The sequence below is a fragment of the Corythoichthys intestinalis genome, chromosome 14, assembly GCF_030265065.1.
Source record: "Corythoichthys intestinalis isolate RoL2023-P3 chromosome 14, ASM3026506v1, whole genome shotgun sequence".
NCBI classification, from domain to species: Eukaryota; Metazoa; Chordata; class Actinopteri; order Syngnathiformes; family Syngnathidae; genus Corythoichthys; species Corythoichthys intestinalis.
Genome location: NC_080408.1, coordinates 51,711,277 through 51,735,321, shown reverse-complemented (window position 1 = coordinate 51,735,321; position 24,045 = coordinate 51,711,277). Strand labels below are relative to the sequence as shown.

Genomic DNA, 24,045 nt, shown 5'->3' with positions numbered 1-24,045 from the left:
ACATTTAGAGTGTAATGATCATTCAGTACATACCTTAAAAGGCTAAAGCAACATTGAATATTAGGGACATTCTTGAGCAATTTTCCCTCTAATTTTTCATGCGTCTGAGCACAGTGCAGACCACTGTGAACAACATCAGATGTGGCCACACACCAGTATCAGTCGACCTTTAATTGCTAGTTTCGTTTGGGTCCTTGTTTGTGAGTAGTGTGAGGTTGCGTGCGCGCCAGTGATTAGAGCAAGAGAGAGTTCACTGCTAAACTCAGGTTGGGTTGCTGAATCGGTACAGTAATATTAAAAGTGTCGAGTGTGGGATTGTGTTTTTAGATCCAGTGTGCCTCTGTCAGAGGTGCGTAACTGAAGCCAATTGTATTAGGCTCGAGCGTATGGCGTGGCACTCGCGAGGTTTCCGCCGCTATCGCCATTTTGGAAGCGAGAAACATAAACAGTGAGGCATTTCAACACAGGTTGCTCTTTAAAAATGGTTGGAAATTATTGTGCGGTAAAGAATTGCAACAACCGATCGAATAGAAAGGAGAATGTACAGCTCGACGGAACACCATTGAGTTTCTTCCGGATCCCTACATGGAGAAAAGGCGAGGGAAAGGTCATATCTGAACTTACCAAACGTCAAAGAATGGCATGGGTGGCCTCGATCAGAAGGAAGGGCATAACGTTTGATTCTCCAGTTACACACAGAGTTTGCTCTATGCACTTCCACTCCGGTAAGTTAATTTCGTTTGTTTACGCAAATTTCAGTAACTTTATGCCCTAAGTCGGCCTGTTGTTAGCTATAGCTACAGCTAAACAACTAGCATGCAGACATGTGCATTGTCCTCATAAGACATAATTCCTGTCGTTGCTAAATGAAAAAGCTGTAATATTTTGACGTGAGAGAGTGGCAAAGAATTTGTACACAATTTGTACAAGGCTACAAAAAATTTGTACATCCGTGGTCACAGACTAATGTAAACACACATTGCCTACCTTTGCTAGAAAGATGGTGTTGCCGTTTGCTATGGTCATAATGTGCAGATCCTGCACCCATCTGCAGCAAAACTGTTCGTAGCTTTGTAGCGATTTGTAGTTTCGGAATCACTGATGAGTGTAGTAACATACACCAAACACTAAATACAGCATGATGTCCATTTCGCGTAGTGGTGGAAGCTAGTCGACATCTTTATTCCATTTGTGTTCGGCTTGCTCGTGAGGGTCAACATTGTTCACATCCTTAAAATTGCTCACATATCTGTCCTTCGCCGTGGTAACAAGTTTGTCTCCGTATCGAACTGGCAAGTTTTCCCTACATTTTTCCATCTTTGGCACTCGTAGTTGAATTGTATTTGCCGTTAAGTTTAAATGTCCTGTGATGCAGACGTGCTTCCGAAATGGCTGCGTTGTCGCAAATCTCGCACGATCCCGTGCTGCTGTGACATAAACGCTCGAGCCTAATTGTTTGTATTATTTGTTGATGAGATGTTACTACTTTGCATGGAGCACTAAGCTAGTTAGTGATTATGCTAATCAGTGTCTTAAGTGTCCATTTGTCTTGTGTTTTAGAGAAGCATATTAGCACTTGAGTTATTGTTAGATCGTAAAGTTGTCTCATTTCTTTCTATAAAGAAAACACACACATAAACCTGTTCATATAACAGCTAAGAGCAGGGGTGGGCAAACCGGTCCTCGAGGGTCACAGTGGGTCCCGGTCTTTGTTCCAACTGATCCAGCACAGACATTTTAACCAATGATGTTTCAGCAGAAACGAGAAGAACCTGATTGCAATTAACTGATTGCACTTGTAAAACACCAGATTGGTAAAAAGGTGTCCTTTTATTGGGCTGGAACAAAAACCGCACCAACTGCGGCCCTTTGTGGAATAGTTGGCCCCCCACTGGCTTAGTCTCCTTTCAACACAAACTCCCGTTCAAACTGTAAATTGTCATACATGAGAATGTGCTTTGAAATTGGATTTTGATTGTATTGATGAACAACTGTTTGACGAATAAAACGGATTCATTACAGTCTGCCTCGTCCTTATTCGATTTTGTTCAATAGTTTAAGGAAAATGAATCTGAAGCAACTGATATGAATTTATAATAGACAGCAATTGATGATAGACAAAAATATATGTTGAATGAGTATTTGTCCAACTTTAGTTAAAATATAGCTTCATTTATAACTGGGGACACCCTATTAAAAAAAAAAAAAAACGACCCATGTATTTTGTAGACAAATTACACTCGCAATATTTTTTTTTTAATATATATATATTGTGATTCTGTGATTTGTACAGTGGAAAATCAAAGAAAAAAACTGGTATCGGGTAAATAAAAAAAAAGAAAAACAAATGACAAGCTTCGTGGATAATGGGGCTAATGTTATATATATAAAAAAAAATGTTCTGAAATAAAAATAATAAATAAATAATCCCAAAAAATAAAACTGAATTTGCCGAACTTTACCTTCTATCTAAAGATAGCTTTCAAATCTTTGGAAAGTCTTCCTGTTTTAGCAGCAACGATCTAATTTCATTTCCAGTACAAGTCTCAATATTTACAGTATGTCCACATACTGTACAGTAGTGCGTTGAGTTACAGTAGCACATTAATGGCCGCAGGTAACTCTCAGTCATTATCTAAGGCCATTTATTGCTGACACGCAGTGCATTAGACGAATGTAATTACAGCAAGGAAGTCTTGGAGACCTCACAGTCAGTTGGATATTAGCATACTTGAGGTTGGGGATTCGTTCTGCCATCCCAGTGATGCCAGCGATGATGTTGCCATGGGAGATCATGACACCCTTGGGGATGCCAGTAGAGCCGCTGGTGTACATGATGACGGCGATGTCCGACGACTGTGGCTGCCTGCGGCCTGTCACTACTGTGCACACATAGATAAGAAGGCATTTGTGGGTTGAATGAGAAGCTGACCGCAGTATGTGTTAGTGAGTGCTAGGAAGCCATTTTGTTCATGTTTTCTTATTCAAGCATGGTGGTACCTATAAGTACGAATTCAATTCCTTCCAGGACCTGGTTTGTAAGTCAAAATGGTCGTATGTCGAGCAGGATTTTCCCATAAAAATACTTTATAATTCGATTAATTCCCTCCACAGCCAAAAAACCGAGGCTAATTCCTCAATAAATACTGCTAGTATAATTAAAAACAGCAATTACACATAGGAAAACAAATACAATATAAATACGAATCGGAATAATAATATTAACTAGGCCTGCAAGCAGGACTGAACAGGCTCTCGCAGGTTGGCGCAACTCAGACGGCTCGTAGCTCAGGGTGGTTGCAGATTGTCCCCCTCCCATCATCTCATGAGAAACTAACATGTACTTGAAACTCATTTTTTTTTGTGTGGAACCTCTTTTGTGTCGTGGGCCTATCCTGAGATGAGAAATACATTCACACACTTAGGTGGAAAAAAAACCCCATTGTAGAGGGTCCTACAAAAAAGGGGGCGCTACTGAGCTGTGTAGCCACGCTTATTCAAAACCAAAATAGTCATCTAATTGGGCCAATTCGACCAAGTGTGCCAAATTTGGTGGCTATATAAACTCCTTACGTCCCTGAAATCTACTTCCTTTCAATGGTGAACAAAGGGTCGTCATGGCAGTAGACAGAGATATGTGGACATGGGCCTTAAAGGGGAAATGTGAACTAAGGTTGGCCAACCATGTTTTTGAATAATATCAATGGCTAAACAATTATAAGCATATTTTCTTTTTTTTTTTTTTAACGCAACCCTTCCAGATTCTTTATTTAACCCATAGCAATGCCCTTGACAACGAAAATGCTTTTCTTCGGCAATCTTCAGAAATCTTCGGAAATTACGTCACACCGGGAAGTGCGAGGGAAGTCCGCCATAGAACAGTATTGTTTGTTGCATTGCTTCTCAGTAAAATGCCACGGCGGTGTGTGGCGATGTTTTGTTCTCACTTAAACGAAAAGTTGTATGAGTGGCCAAAGGATAGCAGGGCATGTAAATGGAATCTTTCGTTCGCACGAAGCGAATGAATTCCATGCCATCATTGAGTAGTGTTCTCTGCTGCAAACACTTCGAAGATGCCTGCTTCCTTAACCGGTCTGCTTATGATCAAGGATTTGCCAAAAAGTAAGTGTGATTTTTGGATAGATGACTGATGACTTTGTCAAAGCAGAGCTGCCAACTGTTGTGGAATGAACAGTATAAGCTAGCGACGTTAGCCGAGGCTATCCCCGATCATAGTTGTTGTTGAGTTCGCTAGGTTAAGCGTGTTTAAATTGTGCGTCATATACGATCTTGTCCGAAAGGATTAATCCACTGTCAATCGGGAAAGGGTAACTCACGGTCACGTTGCAGTAAGAGACACACACCGCCGGTGAGTTTTTGCACATTTATTTGTTTTTATATTATGTATTTCCGCCTTCATGCTTCAAGCATTGCATTCCATTTGTACGGTTCGTCGTTTCTTTCACGGTGATCGCTTGATAGCCTTTTAGTTTGTGTTTCGCCGCTTCGCGAGAGCCGCTGACAGGTGACAAGTGTTGCTTTTAAGCGTGTTGGTTTTAATGTCTCGCAGCGTATCAGCGAGCGCGCAGGTCACGCAGTGAATCATGGGAAATGTAGTCTCAGGACAACACTGAAGTGGTGCTTTGTAATCTGTTCGCTTGTGTGAAAAAACTACATTTCCTCACGCCATTAGACGCCACTTTGTTTTCTTATTGTTGCCACAATAAAGTGGAGAAAGCCATCGGCGACTGTGATATAGTGGATATTATTTAGTTGTAATACGGGAGTTCACCAGTAGAGTGTACGCATGTCATTTAGATGTGTTATTGTTTGTGCCTCACTCCTTCACTAAAAGAGAGAAAAGTTGTTGTTCAGAGTCACTTGGCAAGACGTTGAGTAAAGTTGTTAAAGCCAATAAAGGTGTCGTGTGGGTTCTCGGTCAAGATATAACAACGACTCATCTCCTTCTTTCCCCCCAACGTTTTTATATCATTATTTTATATGCACGAGAGCTGCCGGATCTGCCAAAATTAACATGAAGTCTGATTATTATTTTTTTTAACAATGTCATCAGATAGACAAAAACATAAAATTATGTGCAAATGCCTGCATCTTCAAATCATGAAAATAATAACAGCCTATATCTTACTAATGTTGTAATCTCGATGGGTCTTGTATCCATTCCTTGTCAGGAAGTCTAGGCACATTGTTTGCATCCTGATTAGCGTCTGGCTAATAACATAAAATTCCAATCTCCTCTTCTTCCTCCAACTCTTCAAAAACTTGGATCTCCTCCCTTGCGCTTGATCTATCGCTTATATCGCTGTTTGAATCATTGTTTGGAGGGCTTTGTATGGCGGCCGTATGTATGGAGGTGCCATCGCGTTCCCGGTGTGACGTATCACTTCCGGGTTCGTCCCCTTTCAGGCTCGAACTTCGGAAACGCGATTATTTTGTCAAATATACAACATAGAAATTATTTTTTCATGCTTTATTTGTTGGACAATGTTTAATTACTTTACTTGTGACCCTATTGGGCATATGAAGAAATTACTTCACATTACTGCTTTAAAGTGTAATATCACAATATCCTTGTAACTACACTGACTAACCTGAAAGGAACTGGACATGTCTAAGTAAAATAAGTGACTTTCTGTTGCCACTAGTTGGCGCTGTAGGGTTGATACAAATGACCCCAACAGGACCCCTCAGGGTACGACTCTCAACAAGCATGAGGAAGTTTGGTGCAGATATGACTGTTCAAAAATTGTAATGAGACAAAATGGTGCTTCAACGAAATCTTAACATTTTTCATCAGGCACCTGAACACACGGCTCCCCTGATGCAGGTTTGAGGGGGAGCCTGTATAGTAAAAAAGGGAGTTTCCTGTTCCCAGCAGGGGGTGCCAGGCCTAATGAGTAATATTTTGATGCAGTCTTGTTCAGGCTGGGATACCTCTCATACATGCAATACAGTATATGAAAAAGACAGAACCTGGTATCAGCGTGTTATCAGTCATTTACTCAATTTGGCATGTTGCCAAAAAAAAGGCCGACTTTAGCATTCCACCCAGGTCAGGTCCACGAATGAAAATCCATGTCTCATTAACAGTCTCAACAATTTTGAGGAAGACCCTAGGCGCCAATTTCTCAAATGTGCTCGCTTGTAAATCGACTATCATATATTTTTCCACATTCAATCCAAAATACCCGATTTCTTGTTGGGTTTGGGATATGGGTCCAAGAGACTTTTTGGTGCAGTTTTGCATAAGGTATCAACTTCCTAATTTTCATTGCTCTATGTTGAAAAACACCTAATAGGAGAGGCCTTTTGAATAAATTCAAGGGGTAGATGTTGAGCTATTTTGTTACGATTTTCCCCAAGGTCACAAAATTACTGAAATATACGTCAATCCCCATGTACGTATGAGTGTTCAAGCATGTTAAGGACTCCGAATTTGCCATGAGAATTGGTATTAAACTAGGGTTCTCGCAACACTCTGTGCTCGACCCCTAATTTTGTATTAAAATTAGGGCTGTCAAAATTATAGCGTTAACGCGCGGTAATTATTTTTTTTAAAATTAATCACGTTAAAAAATTTGACGCAATTAACGCACATGTCTCGCTCAGACAGTATTCTGCCTTTTGGTAAGTTTTACAGCAAGGCTTTTTGTGCTGTCTAACAGCGAACTCTTGTGGTCGCGTTGCAACATGGTTTATTGTTGTCTTGCCAGTTCAATATGGCTGCAGGACGTCTCGGGCTGACGCCTACGTTGTAATGTTGTGCTTATATGATCCTTGGACAAGATTTGTCCGTAAGTATGGTTGTTGTAAATAATGCACATATTATGTTAGTAAGGGAAATGTTATATTTTTTGTATGAGACGTTTTTTGTTTATGTTTTGTGAACCTGTATAGCGTGCTAAGCTAACGTTGTTGCTAATGCAATGCTTTTGTACTTTTTTTTGGTAGTTTTAAGACGGTCTAAAGAGGACAATGGTTTGAGGCCATTTTATTAATAAATCAGATGAAAAAGAAATAAGTCTGATTATTATGGCATCGTTCACTAGCTGTCTAGCTTTGGAAAAAGTAGACGCTTCGGAGTGAGGACAGCATAGACAGATTTAAATGACAGTAGAGTGAAATGCCCACTACAGTCCTTATGTACCGTATGTTGAATGTATATATCCATCTTGTGTCTTATCTTTCCATTCCAACAATTTACTTTACAGAATATATATATAATTTACAGAAAAATATGGCATATTTTATAAATGGTTAGAATTGCGATTAATTACGATTAATTAATTTTTGAGCTGTAATTAACTTGATTAAAAATTTTAATCGTTTGACAGCCCTAATTATAATATATATATATAATATTGTAACGAATCGGGTTCTAATGTGGCTGTTGTTTTGCATGCTGTTCCTGAACGAGAGGGAGGTGCGGTAGAGTAGGAGGTTTTTACTGTTTTTCATGTTGTTGTTAGCGTCGGCTATGGTGGACAGTAGCCATGTTGTGGTGCACAACATCTGAAATAAATGATTTAAAAACCTGACAAAAATAATAATAATAAACCGAAAATAAAGTATTTATTGTCACCTTAACCTTACCGGCCATATTGTTGAGCCAGTTTACTCACACACACACACACACACACACACGCACACGCACACGCACACGCACACGCACCCCGCCCACACACATACACCACGCTCATATTTTTCTATCATTTGCTTCTTAATTTCAATGGTAAGCGTCACAGTCCCCCCCCCCCACTGTCACTAAACTTCTTGGGACCCATGTTTATTTCTCTCGCAAGAAAATCAGGCCTTGCGTCCGTCTCGCGGCAAAAGTGAAATTGCAACGCTGTCATGAATCGTCATATTTTGAGCATATTGTCATATGTCGAGATAAAAGATGAGTCAAATTTTATGTCGGGTGTCAAAAGGATCGCATGTCGAAGTACCATTGTAAATTTAAAAAAAAAAAAAAAAAAAAAAACTGCCTTGAAGATTTGGTTGGGGTTTACCTTAACTCGATATTGTGACAATTTCTTTTGGTGAGCTGCATCATTCCAATTACACAATTATTAGGGGGTTGGCTTTGCAGTTGCACAAAACTCACAGCTTTCAGGTCTGGATCCCATTTCTTTAACAGCAGCCATGCTGTGGACAGTGATGCCTCTGGGGATGTCCTGCCAGCTCGAGAGCTTCTTGTCGACTACAATGACGAACTTCAGACTCGGAACATCACACAGTATGGCCTGGTGGGAGGAACAAAGTGATAAGAAAAATGAATTGGTTTCATTTAATTATTATTGTATATGCAACCTGCACAAAGTTCTCACATTTACTTAGATGTGTCATTTTAGTGAAATACTACAAAACAAACTTTAGAAAAAGGATGATAATATAGAGTTGTGGTCAAAAGTTTACATACACTTGTGAAGAACATAATGTCATGGCTCTCTTGTGTTTCCAGTTATTTCTACAACTCTGATTTTTCTCTGATAGAGTGATTGGAACAGATACTTCTTTGTCACAAAAAACATTCATGAAGTTTGGTTCTTTTATGACTTTATTATGGGTGAACAGAAAAAAGTGATCAAATCTGCTGGGTCAAAAATATACATACAGCAGCGCTAATATTTGGTCACATGTCCCTTGGACATTTTCACTTCAATTAGGCGCTTTTGGTAGCCATCCACAAGCTTCTGGCAAGCTTGTGGTTGAATCTTTGACCACTTCTCTTGACAGAATTGGTGCATTTCAGTTAAATTTGATGGCTTTCTGACATGGACTTGTTTCTTCAGCATTGTCCACAAGTTCTCAATGGGATTTAAGTCAGGACTAATTCTAGCCTGATTTAGCCTTTCCATTACCACTTTTGATGTGTGTTTGGGGTCATTGTCCTGTTGGAACACCCAACTGCGCCCAAGACCCAATCTTCAGGCTGATGACTTTAGGTTATCTTGAAGAATTTGAAGGTAATCCTCCTTCTTCGTTATCCCATTTACTCTCTGTAAAGCACCAGTTCCATTGGCAGCAAAACAGCCCCACAGCATAATACTACCACCACCGTGCTTGACGGTAGGCATGGTGTACTTGGGGTTAAAGGCCTCACCTTTTGTCCTCCAAACATATTGCTGGGCCTTGTGGCCAAACAGCTCGATTTTTGTTTCGTCTGACCACAGAACTTTCCTCCAGAAGGTCTTATCTTTGTCCATGTGATCAGCAGCAAACTTCAGTCGAGCCTTAAGGTGCCTCTTTTGGAGCAAGGGCTTCCTCCTTGCACGGCAGCCTCTCAGTCCATGGAGATGCAAAACACGTTTGACTGTGGACACTGACACCTGTGTTCCAGCAGCTTCTAATTCTTGGCAGATCTGCTTTTTGGTGATTCTCGGTTGAATCTTCACCCTCCTGACCAATTTTCTCTCAGCAGCAGGTGATAGTTTGCGTTTTCTTGCCGATCGTGGCAGTAACAAAACAGTGCCGTGCACTTTATACTTACAAACAATTGTTTGCACTGTTGCTCTTGGGACCTGCAGCTGCAATGAAATGGCTCCAAGTGCCTTTCCTGACTTGTTCAAGTCAATGATTCGCTTTTTCAGATCCATGCTGAGCTCCTTTGACTTTCCCATTGTAGCGTTTGTGGGCATTTGCATCCAATGAGCCCTATTTAAATGGCCTCAGAGAAGTCACCGGCGCACCACTCATAATCACTCACAAGAAGTTAAGAGGCCATGCTATGAAGCTCATTTCACTGACACAACTTTCTAAGTCACCAAAATTGCTAATTCGTGTTGCTGTATGTATATTTTTGACCCAGCAGATTTGATCACTTTTTCTGTTAACCCATAATAAAGTCATAAAAAAACCAAACTTCATGAAAGTTTTTTGTGACAAAGAAGTATCTGTTCCAATCACTCTATCAGAGAAAAATCAGAGTTGTAGAAATAACTGGAAACTCAAGAGCGCCATGACATTATGTTCTTCACAAGTGTATGTAAACTTTTGACCACAACTGTATAATAGCAGGGCTGCAGCTATCGATTGGTTTAGTAGTCGATTAATCTATCAACTAATAGTTCGAAATAATTGGATTAGGAACATTTAATGCGTTTCAGAATACATTTTACGAGATGTAAAACAAAGGTAAGGTAAGACTGCACTTTCAAAAGAGCATTAAATGCAAACATAAAATTACCCGAGTGTTTTTTCAAACTATGCAGGATTGCACTTTCATTTAAAAATAAGTTAAAATACCTGAGCTTCGCTTCAAACAGAATTTTTAAAAAAAAATTTAAAAAATAAAAAATGAGGCTCTAAGTAAAAAAAAGAACAATTGGTTAACTTGCATAGCAAAAGTCCGCTAGCTTAAATGCGATGAAATGCTTTTTTTTCTTTTCTTTTTTTTTGTAACAATACTCTTAACAAATTGTTCAAACATATGTTCCCACAAAAAACAGCTAAATATACCTGTAAACTAAATTACGAATGCATAAAAAACATATTACCCTATGTTGGTCTTAACAGGGAGCGGCTGGATTCAGCCATGTTAAATGAGCTATGTCATATTCACTGTTGCCACTAGAGGGCAGTGTATCCACGCAAATCAATAAAATTAAAAGCAAACACTTTCAAAACAAAACATTATTAACACCACGGTGATTAAATGGTAAATGGTGTTATACTTGTATTGCATATACTTTTCCACCTTTCAAGGCGCTCAAAGCGCTTCATACTACATTGCCATCTACCTACTAGTGATGCAGCACCAGGAGCAATGTGGGGTTCAGTATCTTGCTCAAGGATACTTAGGCAAGTTCATCAGGGCAGAGAATCGAACCCACAACCTCTGGGTTTGGGAAATCTACTCCACCACTGAGCCACGCCATCCCCAAATAAACAATTAAACAAATACTCAAAGCAGAAAAATGTCATTCGAAGCTTTTTTCTAATCAAATTACTCGAGTAGAGCTGTCCCGACTAGTCAACGTAGTCAACGTCATCGATGATGTAAATGCGTCCACTAGCACACCATCCCGTCGACGGATCATAAAAGGTTAAAAAGATATATATGCACAAAGCCAAAAAAGTGCACCAGAGTGACCAAAGTATGGACTTATTTCAATGAAACAAAGGAGGGCACGCTGTCGTGTGCAGTCTCTGTAATGGCGAGCTTATATACCACGGCAGCACGTCGGCCGTGATCGTGAATGAACCTGAAGCGCCGTCACCCAGGTATAATTTTGGAAGACGAATAAGGAAATCCTTATTATTTTGATTCATCTACATAAAATTATAATCAATAGAAGAATTATACTAATGCTTTGTCGTAGCTCCCAGCGAAGGTACATGTATATATACATGTATATGTATGTAGCGGCTCAGAGCTACATTAATTAACCCTAGGTTATAATGAGACTTTTGTTTTATGTATCAATACTATGACTTTAAAGTGCCTATGACAGCAAAAATCATGTTTATTTCATATTTCACGCGGTATTTTATGCTCCTGAATGAAATGGCCTACTTGGATGTGTGTGGAAGCGATTGATGTATTTATTCAATTTTTTAAATCCCGCGCCATGAAAATAAGTGACTTCCTGGATTGACGAAGAATGCAAATGTAACGTTAGCAGGATAATCATCTTCAGTATACAGCCAATACTACAGCATGCAGAACAGCTGCGGATTCAGCTGATTTTGTGGATGATTTCGTTTATTTTTCGCATCTACCCAGCCCAATGTGTTGCAGGCTTTTGTTGCTGCACCAGGGAGAGGCTCGTGCGCCTTTTTGGGTTTCAAAAAGTTCCTGTTCACTGCGGATTAGGGCCAAAACAAGTCCGACATCTGTGGGACCATTGGACCAACGAGGAAGTGACTAAGCTACGTGTTTTATATTATGTCAAATACTGGGATCAAGGCACACATTTTAATAAGGAGGTGGCTTGCATTTTGTGGGTGACAATGCTCCCTGTCCACCGAGAAGGCCACTCGGCCGATGACCAGCAGCTTGTCACACACCATGGTCACCTCCACCTCCTCGGTCCTCTTTGTGTGGCCGCTAACAGACCACTATCGTCGGTTTGGGCTCGGGCAGCCCCCCGCTCAGACGTCGGCCGGTTTGTCCACCGAGAATGCGCTATTTTCGGCGTCAATTCCCCTCTCTCCCCTCATTCCGCCGGAGCCGCAGCAGAATAGACGAGCCCTAATTTACTTGTTGCTAGGGGCTGGCCGATCGGTGAAGAGAATCAAACCTGCCGCCGTGTGTGACACGAGTCGGGGTAGTATTGTATGTTTTTTGTTTTCGAAAGGTGAAAATAAGACTTGGAAAAGCTGCTTGGTTCAAGTTAGCATGTCGGCTAGCTGTCACGCCTCCTGTTTTGTTTACGCTCTTTCCTCAGTCTCCGAAGCCGGAGCAGGAAAATGACAAAGGCCGGACTAACTCCGGTGGCATAAAATACCGTTCGGGAGAGGAAGAAGTTGGCAGTTTTGACCATTATGCAGTAATTTTGTCCTGTCGTAATGAATAAATCAGGCATGAAAATGGGTCAGGGGTTAAAAAGGTGAGAAGGGTGTGGAGGAAATATGTTCCAGTACACTGTATTGTACACCCCAACAAAATATTGAGCTCTGTCGACCCACACTGTGTTTCAGCAGGGCCATGCAGAGACCGGTGGAGGGGTGGATGCTCGTAGATCAAAAGGGGCACATGAACAAGTATTTAATACACCTTAAAACAACATAACTTAAATTTTAACCAGCTTTAGATAATAATTGGCTGCGACTGTGACATACTTTAATTGGGAGGGGCAACAGTGAATAGAAATCAAAACTGTCATCAACACTTTCTGGCTGTGACTCAGTCAGTCTGCCTCTTTTCTTCCTTCAACGTCTGCATCAAAACTTCCTTCCTCAACTTGTTCATCTGAGAACAAACCACATCAGATGGTCACTGAGCCACCAACAGCACAGTTTTCTTAAAACTATTATTTCATTATTATCCATACTTAACAACTCTAGCACCTAATGATTAATAAAGCAATGACATAAAAATCTTGTAGAAAAATAACATTGTAATTGTGTTTATAATTGGATTTAATACCCGACTATCCTTGCAAACTTGTTCTTACCAGGTCTGCTATTCACCCAGCTGATGAGGTGGCGCTACTTCGCGGTTTTCACTTATTGCGGCGGGTTCTGGTCCCCATTAACCGCGAAAAACGAGGGATCCCTGTATTTCTGAAAAGCTTTAAAGTGATCCTCGATTTTAAAGACATGTAGGCTCTAATAAGTCACAATTGTTCTCTTGTATTAAAATATGTCGTTAGAAACACATAAAATGTTAAATCAATGGAAATATTTTATAATATTTAGTGCATATTTTGACCGATAGTTGGCGCCATGTTCTGCGGGCGCGGAGTGATGACGTAGATGATATTTTTCCAATCGTGTAGCGTGTGTACAACAACTGTGTATTACTGGCTTAACTCGCGAAGTAAAATGCCACGATGTGCTGCTTATGGATGCAATTTCGAGTCAAATGGAAACAAGGAATGTGACGCGAGTCTCCACAAATTTCCTGTTGACAAGAAGAGGAGAAAGGTTTGGGAAAATGCCTGTAGACAAGCAAATCTTCCCAAACAACCAAGGCTTTGTTGTCGCCATTTTTCTCCTACCGCGTTTGAGGATTTTAGTAGATGACAACTAATGAAAGATCTCATCGGAGCGGCTAGATATAAGCGCAGACTAAAACCAAATGCTGTTGCAACTATTTTCCCGCACAAGAAGCCTCAGCCTGCTCGGATATCGAGTGAAATGCGCGCAATGAAGCGAGACGGACGAGACACTCTGGCCGCCCTCTTAAGCACCCAAGCCGCTCCTGTCGCTACAGCGGGAGGCGAACCTTCGGGCGTACCGCTAGTCACAGAGGAAGCTAATAATTCACCTCTACTGTCAGTTCATCAGGCAGTGTGTGTTCAGTATTCAGCTAATATGAGTGATGCTGCCACTCAAACTGATCAAAGCACGTCCAATGCAATTCATTCAATGCAACATAAATGTCCCAACCCCATTGATAAAGCAATAAATTCTCATCGCCGGAATGGCATACATGTGAAGTCAAAATCCATTTTAGGGGACTCCCTCTGAAAGCTCATCGCGAGAATGGCAAGAGTGCCAAACAGTAATCAGAGAAAAGGGTGGCTACTTTGAAGATACTAGAATATCACACGTTTTTAGTTATTTCACCTTTTTTCTAAGTACACAATACACACGTGTGCATTTGTAGCAAGTTATAACAGAATTCACCGGCGGAAATTATGTTGGCACGTTGTGTGGTTGGGGGGGGGGGGGGTACTTTGTGAAGGGAACAGCTGGAAATAACTGTTACCTTCCGCGGGTCGCATGCCAGACAGACATTGCTATTTCTTGCAGCCTAAATGTCAAGAAAACAACGCGGATTAGCTCCGTGGTTTGATACTCCGCATCCTTCCCTAGCTCGCCACACATTCATAGTTTTATTGCCTTCAGTGAGAGTTTATAATGTCAATGGTCAAGAAAATAAAAAGGCACGAATGCCAATGTGTTTTGGCCTGTACTGTATGTAAAGCATACGACAGCTCTGGATGCTAACAATCTACACAATTATATTGGAATGAGTTTGATAACGCAATAACTCACCTTGAAGATCTGCTGACAAAAACCTGAGTTCTCGACAACATACGCTCTCTCGCTCCGTTGTCATCGAGATGCACTTGCCGCAAGTACACCAGAAGTTTAGCCCAACTCTTGCCTCATCAGGTATTTCTTGCTCTGCATTTCGCCTTTGCTGCTCGTCTTGTGAACGACCGACAGTGCTGTCCTGCTCTTCACTTTTCCGCTCTGGTTCAAATTGGAAGGGACGAACTGACGAGATGTTGCTAATGAATGACACGCTGAAGTCGAGAGAAGTCCGGCAGCGGGATTTGTGACGTCACAGCACTGCGACGTCAACAACCATGGCGAACAATCAGTTAAAATAATTTTACAAATTTTATTAAAACGAAAACATTAAGAGGGATTTAATGTCAAATTATTATAACTCATACTAAGATGTATCTTTTAAGAATTACTTGTCTTAAAACTAGAGGATCACTTTAAGAAGCAGGACTCATGCCCACCACTCGTCGGGCCGCTGTTGTGCCGACACCGGCCGTCAGCTCAAATCCAAGCCGAAAATAACGCGTCTCCGGCGGACGACGGGAGCGATGTGAGGCGCCCCCTCCATCCGAGAGAATGCCGCTTAATTTGACTCAACAGTGTGTTTCTTCGTTTATATTACCGCTAAATACACAAGCTTGACACCAATTTAACGGGAGCTATTTTTTTTCATGGGAGATTTGGCTAGCTCTGGCAGTGTTCAACGCAAGCTGCAACGAATGGCAGTAACTTTTTTATATCGCAAAACGTGAAAACGATTGAAACCATTACTCACCAAATTCAATCTGCTGGCAAATACAGGCAAGTGTGTATGCTGCGCTCTGGTCTGCCCCGATGTGGATAAGGCCTGCTTTTTGTTTTCGCTGCTTTGCAATGCAACCGAAGGCTCTCCGAGCACTCCATGTACATGCGTAAGGAGTGCGCGCGTTTGGAATAATGGAACGCAGCTTGGGCCGATGATTGGTTCTCGTCAGCGAAGCATCTAGAAGGATTTGCTGACTGTGTTCTTAAGTGCTCAGTTTACGTACTAAGTTAATCACATGATGATAATAATAATAATTAAATAAAACCTCCCGACCCCCCCCCTCCTCCCAAAAAGAATTTCTCCTCGGATCTACGCAATTCACGTAGGTCGCCCTTTTTGACTTCAAAACGGCGAATTTCGCCGAAAGGTGAGAGATTTTCATGCCTGATAAATGCATTTTTAATATTTCATATTCCATTTAGCACAAAACTATTATTTGTCATGACCATACCATTTATTTAGCAATTGGGGGAAAAACACTTGTAAAAAAAATATCCTGTAAAAACATTGGAGTAGAGAGATTGAAACAATCATGACATTTTGCTTCTCTCTGTGGCCTTTTCCTCATTCTGAATCTTCCCCCTGATTGGGCTGAAATCTAAATCAGATGAAATCATGACCCTGCCGACGTCACCCTCCAGCTGGGGACGCTAGAGCGCTATAATGACAGGGGGGCTAAACGGCGGATTAAAAGACTAATTTCTCATCATCTGCGCTTTGCCAAACTGTTGTATACTGTATAGTTGAATCGTCTCAAAATATGATTCTAATTTACATATTTAAGATTTTTTTATGCTGTCACAGGCACTTTAATCTCATTCTTTTTTGGCCGTAATACTCCGTCGTAGTGTCGTATCAACGTGCATCATTAAGTTTTTTTCATGTACTTGACTCCAGTGAGACGTGACATTTATTTACGTATCTACTCTGCTGGTGCTCACACTAATGCTGAGAGATATAAACATACTACAAAGACAAAGTAAGATTTTTTTTAATCCTGTTGGAAAAGTGAAGTCACAGAGTGGTGAATAAGTTTATATTCCATTCTTTTGCACAAGTTAATGCTATCAACATTTGACCTCATTGTTTATATGTAATTTATTATTGTTATTTATTAGTGGTGGGGATGTCTGGGCACCTAACGATTCGATTACGATTCAGAGGCTACGATTCGATTATTGATGCAGCCCCTCCCAAGCTGCTTTTGATGTTTCGTACATTAGTTACAAAAATTGTCCAAAAACCCTCTCAGGCTTAATTAAACCACTATTTCACTATGAAGTTAATAGTTCAAAACAGTAAATAAAATACTCAAGTCCCCATTCTGTATCAGCAGGTTTTAGCTACGTACATTCAATCAATTTAATGTTGTGAATCAACCGTTAAAGTTGTTAAAATTGCTCCTGTTACTCCATAATTTCCCTTCTGTCTACTTTCGACATGGGAAAGTTTTAAAACTGTTTTAAAGATAGATTCAAGTCATGATTTTGCCGATTTAGGAGTATTTTACATAAAAATAAAAGTTAATAAGGTCCGCTACAGCAGCCTTCCAGGGAAGTCTACTGCTTTAAGATGGCGGCAAGTCTGTCATTTTGCATCTAGTTTTCTATACGTGTTGCTAACGCCGCCGAGTGTCATTTCACATCTAGTTTTTCATACATGTGATATCTACCGTAGCATATTGTGGACGTAGTTGTTAGCGGCTGTCGGCAGCAGTCAGTTATTTATTTATTTATTTTTTATCTAGCAGAATCAGTTGAGCCAGAGCCGTGAGTTGAGCACTGTCATTACCCGGGTAATGACAAGCATGATGTTTACTCTCGGTCCGTTACTCATTGCGTCTCGAATACCGCGCTGACTGTGTTTTAGTTCCGCTTTACTTGACATATCTCAATAATCAGAATTTGGATGTTTGTGAATCGTTCTCGAATCTTCCACGGCCGAATCGCAAATAATCTAAGAATCGGAAATTTCGCACACCTCTATTAGTTGTACTTTAATAAATAATTTTGGTGTTCCAAAATGTTTTTGTGAATTAAAAATAGTCAACAAAAATTTATTTTTGAGATTAAAAAAATAAATAAAAATAAAAATTACATTTAAAAAAATCATTAGACGAGTCAACTAATAGTTAAAAAAGTCTGCAGACTAATCGGGGGAATAATAATCTTTTAGGACAGCCCTATACTCAAGTTAATCGATTAATGCTTGCAGCACTATACACTATAGTAGGAACCAATTATTTGTCAGCTAGTGAGTGAGATCACTCACTTGAATACTTTAAAGTGTCTTAACAACACACTCGTTGTACTATGATTTCATTTAAACTAAGTAGTAGTGATATAATATTGGCTGCAGGCAGGTACCTTGAGACGACTCTGCAGCAGGTCTTTACTAGTGATAATGTGTGTGACCTCTGTTTCGTTCAAGCCGTGGGCGATGGCCATGGGTCCGAGAGTGGCGTACAGTGTGACCACTGTCAAATAAGGGAGAAAAAAAAAAGTCATTCGGACAGAGTACGATAAGAGCGTTGCTTAAATAAACATCACTCACGTGGGAAATTGTACATGAAGCAGGCTTGAGCCGCCACGATCCACTCAGCTCTGGTCTCGCAGAAGATGGCGATGTTGCACAGAGGCTTCTGGCCGAGAGCTGCCAGACCGCTTCCGAACATCCTGGCCGCCTGGTAGGTTTCATCATACGACAGCCAGTTGTAGTTCCCGAGAATGACCTGAAAATATCACAATCAACTACACTGTTTAGTCAGTATTGAAGTAACTGTTTTGTGTTCAAACTGATGAATTACTGTTTTTTGTTTTGTTTTGTTCACACTAGATCACACTATTTGGTTTATGGGGATGGCTGAAGTTCTCACATTATTCATATTTAGTCAAATAGTGCCACATGCAGGCTCCTTGCCACTATTGCACCAACTGTTGTCACTGCACAAAACATCTTATGTTTTCTCTTGAAGAAAATCAACCCAGTGTTCTTTTTGTTTGCATAAGCTTGCTAATTAATTGCACCATGATGGAAATTGTAGAAAGCATTAGCAACAGCATATTAAAGTGGAACCTCACATTTTGCCTGAGGCTTGAAATATTTGCAGGAAAACATGCCCCCCAAACCTTAGGCAAATCATTCTCATGCGTGATGTCTTGTAAATAAACTACCCCACAAGTGTTTGCCTTATTATGCTGTCGCCACAGAACAGCAGCAGTAAAGGCAGAGAGGAAAAATGCAATGACTTATGATGATACAAACTAAGAGAGGAGTAAAGTAAGCCTTTAGGGAGAAACATACAGTGTCATAAAAGGGGTCGACAATATCAATGGCCGGGTGGCCCGGACATACAGTACTTTTAAAAGAGTCAGGGCCAACATAATGCTCCAACCACTGGCCCTGTGGGGCCAGTAAAGACATCCATCATTGTCAGTATCTAAGTACAAACCTAACATTATACTACACGACGACATGTTTCTGAAAACCCAAGCACACGGTCAAGGACCGGGGGAAAAGAAGACCACTCAAGAAAGAGAAAGTCACCAGAGGAGTTGAGGGAAAGCAAAATCCAATATGAAAAGAAAAGTGAGAGAAAGTTTCAGCCCCAGTGACGAGACCGCTGGAAGTGGCTCCGCTACCATGAGACAAAAAAGGAGGTTTAATGTGAGGTGTGGAGATCAATGACCACATATGCAGACAAGTAAGTCAGAGAAAAGTTAAACGAGTCTGAAACCTATGGTATGAACATAACTGGATAATTAATCCGAAAACAATATTATCATAACGAGTCAGTCACTCTAGCTTGAAAATCGTTACCCATAATTGCCTTTGTCATCTCTTTGACTTCTAAATTGTTTCCACGACAAACGAGCCAAGGGAGACTCCAGAGGGTGGTAAGGGACAAGAAAGCTTCACCCAGGCACAGGACTCTCCTGGGGACCCGCATCCCCCTGGAGCACCAAAGAAAAAAAAAGTTTTTTGTGTGTGAATGTTTCCTGAAAGAAGTAAAATATGTATAAGTGGTCAGTGGAGTCGATTTGGGTTTATTCATATTTCTGGCTGGGTTATACGTGTTCTGGGTTGGTGTCTTGGTGCACCCCGTAGAATTGAAAACATAAATGTTGAGACCATACGGCAGTTTGTTACACGCCGACGTTACACAAAAACTATAAAAATGTTAAACATTTTAGCGCAAAAACTCCCTGGTCATGTGACCAGTGGACTCAAACTATATGGTATGACAGTACTCCACAGGCTTAATGAGTTAGGCTACACCTCTTGGTTTTACATTGTACACCTGTTTGGAGCAAATGTCTATTGAATATTCAACTTAAAACTAACTTCATTGCACACTGGAGGCTATATCAGTGTTTGAAATGATATTTCTATTTTTATTAATATCTTGGGATTATTATGATACAATTTTTTAAATAGGTAATTAACTATCGTCAGAGAGGGCTGTTTTGAGATGGTGGCAATCAGGCCCCAGAAGCAGACGCTAGGATACACTACCTGGGCATCAGGGCGCAAAAATCAGCCAACTGAGGAGGAAATGGAGAAAGAACTGTCTATAGACCCTACCCACGTGACGTCACAACTCCGCTCGCCTGAATGGTACCGCCCACTTGTCCGTCAAAACATAGTGTTAACCTGTTACGGCTACGTACATTTCTCCTATTTACGGCGTGTTTTTCTGCTCCTTAACATTAATAATCAAAATGGTGAAGGTGTGTGTGGCTGTTGGTTGCACTAACAGAGAAGATGGAAGGAGAGACTTGAAGTTTTACCGTATTCCGAGGGATCCAAAGAGGAGAGCGAAATGGACGGCTGCAATTCGACGTGAAAACTGGGCACCAAAAAATCACCACAGACTATGTAGTAGTCATTTTATATCCGGTAAGATGCATTTAAGATATACTTAGAGGGTTTTGGGCTGACAAATAACCACAATTAAGATCATTGCGAGGCTAATCGCCGACAACATACGACGTAGTACGACATAGTTTCAAATTCAAGATGTTTGTGACTTCCCTTTTTTCCACCATCGTTATTTTTTTAATAATATTTAGCTGGTACCAAGTGAAAGAAACTGGCCTCGTCTACGGGGCTGACAAATAACCACAATTAAGATCATTGCTAGGCTAATCGCCGACAACATACACGTATGTATGTAGTGAGAGTGCTATCGCTAAACCATATAAACATTAAAAGCCTTAACTCCATTGACAAACGACATAAAATACATTAGACTTGACAGTGGATGTTAGCAATAACAAAAGATTTTGAACTGAAAATTTCGTAACTCACCTTTCCAAGCACAAGATAGATTCCTGCCGAATTTTCGTGGACGAGGAACTGTTTCACCCAACCAGCAACGAAGTATTTATAAGCCTCCAAGCTCTTGAAGTTTTTCAAATTTTCGTGAGAATAGGCTGATTTTGTGTGGACAAGATAATTGTAAATATCAGCGTAGCAGATGTCAGGCAGACAGGGCGAAGACAGTGGGTCGAAAAACATCGATTTGGGCATCAAATATGGATCTGGCGACTGTATAGAACGAAGCTTTTCCACATAACGCCTTTTATGCAACACATCCAGTGAGTTTACGGCATCAGAAAGCACCGGCTCTTTCATGAAATGCATTTTAAATTCCTCGATCAATTGAAAACAATGCTAATACAGAGACAAAATGACGGACAAGTGGGCGGAACCACACAGCGAGCATGCGGTTTTGACACGTCGGTGGGTAGGGTATATACTGGAGTGATTATGGAAACATTATGGATGCGATTATGGAATTGGAATAGGATTATTTGCACTAGATTCGTGCTTTTGCACTGTTTTGCTGCACTTTTCTTTCAATGTACCTGAAAAAAAAAGTGTTATTCTTGTTTTCAAGCAAATTGTTCTTTTCATGATTAATGGCATCAATAACTGACATGTTGACCTGAGCCAGCAGTAGTGGGGCCAGTGAACTTTAAAAGCCTCTGGCCCAGAAGCCAGTGGCTAATTTCCCTTATTGTCTATCCCTGAATAGGGATGTGACAATATATCGAAATGGAGATATATTGTGATACTTCGTATCCCAAAAGGTTATCGATATACTCCTGCTTAGAATCCATTTATCGTTCTAAAAAGGTCTCACTGTTTAAAACAAAAATAAAAATACTCCTACTTAGAATCGATATATCGTTTTCAAAAGGTGTCACTATTTAAAAAAAAAAAAAAAAAAAAAAAAAAAAAAAAACAGCTTTCGCAGCCAGGGTTTTAGATTTCCGATTTTTTAAGACATTTATGGGTCACTGCCTGTTGAGTTTGAGTCACTGCCTATTAGAGGTGTGCGAAATTTCCGATTCTTATTAGCGATTCGGCCGTGGAACATTCAAGAACAATTACAAAGATCCAAATTTTGATTATTGAAATATGCTATGTAAAGCGGAACTAAAACACAGCGCAGTCATCAGGAGGCAATGAAGAACGGGCCGAGAGTAAACATCATGCTCAACTCATGCCGCTAAATAAAAAAACAATAATACCTGACTCCGGCCGACAGCCGCTACAAACTATGCCCACATGATGCTAAGGTGGATATCACATGTACAGTGGTATGAAAAAGTATCTGAACTTTTTGGAATTTCTCACATTTTGGCATAAAATCACCATCAAATGTGATCTGATCTTTGTCTCCATTTGTAGACAACTTCTCTGACTGTCGACTGATGAACATCCGGAGTGTTAGAGATGGTTTTGTATTCTTTCCCAGCTTTATACAAATCAACAATCCTTGATCGCAAGTCTTCAGACAGCTTTTTTGACCGAGCCATGATGCACATCAGACAATGCTTCTCGTCAAGACAATTCTTTCTTACCAGGTGTGTGTTGTATAGTAGGCAGGGCAGGTTCAAACCACTCATCAGCAGTGTTGTTAATTTTACTTTAAAAAAGTAATTAATTACAGTTACAAATTACTTCTCCCAAAAAGTAATTGCGTTAGTAACTCAGTTACCTGAATGTAAGAGTAATTAGTTACTTGGCAAAGTAACTAGTGATAATTAAGCTTAAAGCTTAAAGGAAGCTTAAAGGGTTTGGGGGACAATTGGCCCTAGCCCAATTCTTTACCCTCCACTTAACTAGACACAAGGGTATTGCGATAACTAGCTAGTAGGCATGTGCCGGTATGAGATTTTGACGGTACAATAACCGTGAGCAAAAATACCGCGGTTTCACGGTATCACGGTATTGCAATTATAGCTCCAAAATTTTGAGATGTATGGGTTTAAAAAAAAAAAAACAACAACTTTTTTCCACTGAACAGGTTTTTTTTTCAGAACATATTTGCAAATTGGAACATGAATATAATGTGAAAATAAATTAATGTGAAAATAAATAAATTAACAAAAAATAACAAATATTTTATATAAAATTAAAATAAATAGAACCTAGACTATACCCACAGCCAGAGCTCAAGTTGCTCAATAATAGAGCAAGAACAAAATAATTGCTATAAAAAAGTAAGAACACTTCTAAATAAAATTAAAAATATGTACTGTATGACTTTTTTTGAGGGGGAGAAGCTGAAGTTTCGCCATTTTCAGCCACTGTGTCAACTCTCTTCTACATGATGTCATGCCTTTGTGTTAAAAAGAACAAAGAATTCATAAGTTAATAAGTTAGTTAAAAATGTATAAGTTAGTTTTATAAGTTAGTTAAAATGTAAATATTGTTGAGGTTTCAAGGTTTCATCTAAAACAAAAAGTGAGGAGTGAGACCTCCTTTCGCAATTAGCGATCTTTGACGCGATCCATTTTTTTTCTCCCCCCTTCATTCAAGCTTGTTTCTCACTCAGCGGCTGTTAGACATAAAATGTCAACCAAGCTGCTCTCCCAGCTTAGACTAGGCTAACATTCGTCTTTGTAAGTTTTAGTTAGTTTGTATATAGAATTTGAAAGGAAAATGTATGTTTTGTTTTTGGCGACCTTTTTCATGGTGCTACTGCTATCCTGTTGAACCTACTCACATGTGGAAAAATACAATTGTATAACGTTTTAAATGTATTCATTTGTATATTTCACCACGATTTGAGAGCTCAATAAATTGAAGAAAAGTACGCCTTGTGTTTCGAGGGTTGGTTTTTGGGTTTGCTGGCTGTTTAGCAGAATAGCGTTACTGACACTCACGGCAACAAACGGGAAGGGTGAGCGCTGCCGCACCAAGCCACTTCGGCTGCATTTTGGCACATGAAAAATAGCGAATACCGTACTAAGGTATGACGGAAAATTTTAGTGGTTTTGAAACCGCGACGTTTTCACACCACGGTAAACCGTGAAACCGGTAACCGGCACATGTCTACTAGCTAGTAACCTTTGCTATGTGTGGAAGTCATTTAAAGTTGTGAATCAATCGTTAAAGTTGTTAAAATTTCTCCCGTTATTGCATTAGTTCCCTTCTGTCTACTTTAAACATGTGTAAGTTTTAAAACTGTTTCATCATTTAAAGATAGATTTAAGTTAAGATTTTGCCGATTTAGG

The 24,045-nt window shown here is 40.1% G+C and overlaps 1 protein-coding gene across 3 annotated transcripts in view; it reads right to left on the bottom strand.

Annotated features, from left to right (window-relative positions):
• The window catches only part of acsl3b (acyl-CoA synthetase long chain family member 3b), a 49,584-nt gene that overhangs the window by 12,722 nt on the left and 12,817 nt on the right, over nt 1-24,045 (bottom strand). Inside the window, exons 3-6 of one of the 3 annotated variants that reach the window (XM_057856637.1) lie at nt 18,068-18,245; nt 17,881-17,990; nt 8,129-8,267; nt 2,732-2,882 (exon numbers count right to left, since the gene is read on the bottom strand). In XM_057856637.1, the coding sequence (XP_057712620.1) occupies nt 2,732-2,882; nt 8,129-8,267; nt 17,881-17,990; nt 18,068-18,245 (578 nt within the window). Of the gene's footprint in view, nt 1-2,731; nt 2,883-8,128; nt 8,268-17,880; nt 17,991-18,067; nt 18,265-24,045 lie in introns of all 3 variants that reach the window. The other 2 variants (XM_057856638.1, XM_057856639.1) reach the window with 2 other exon arrangements.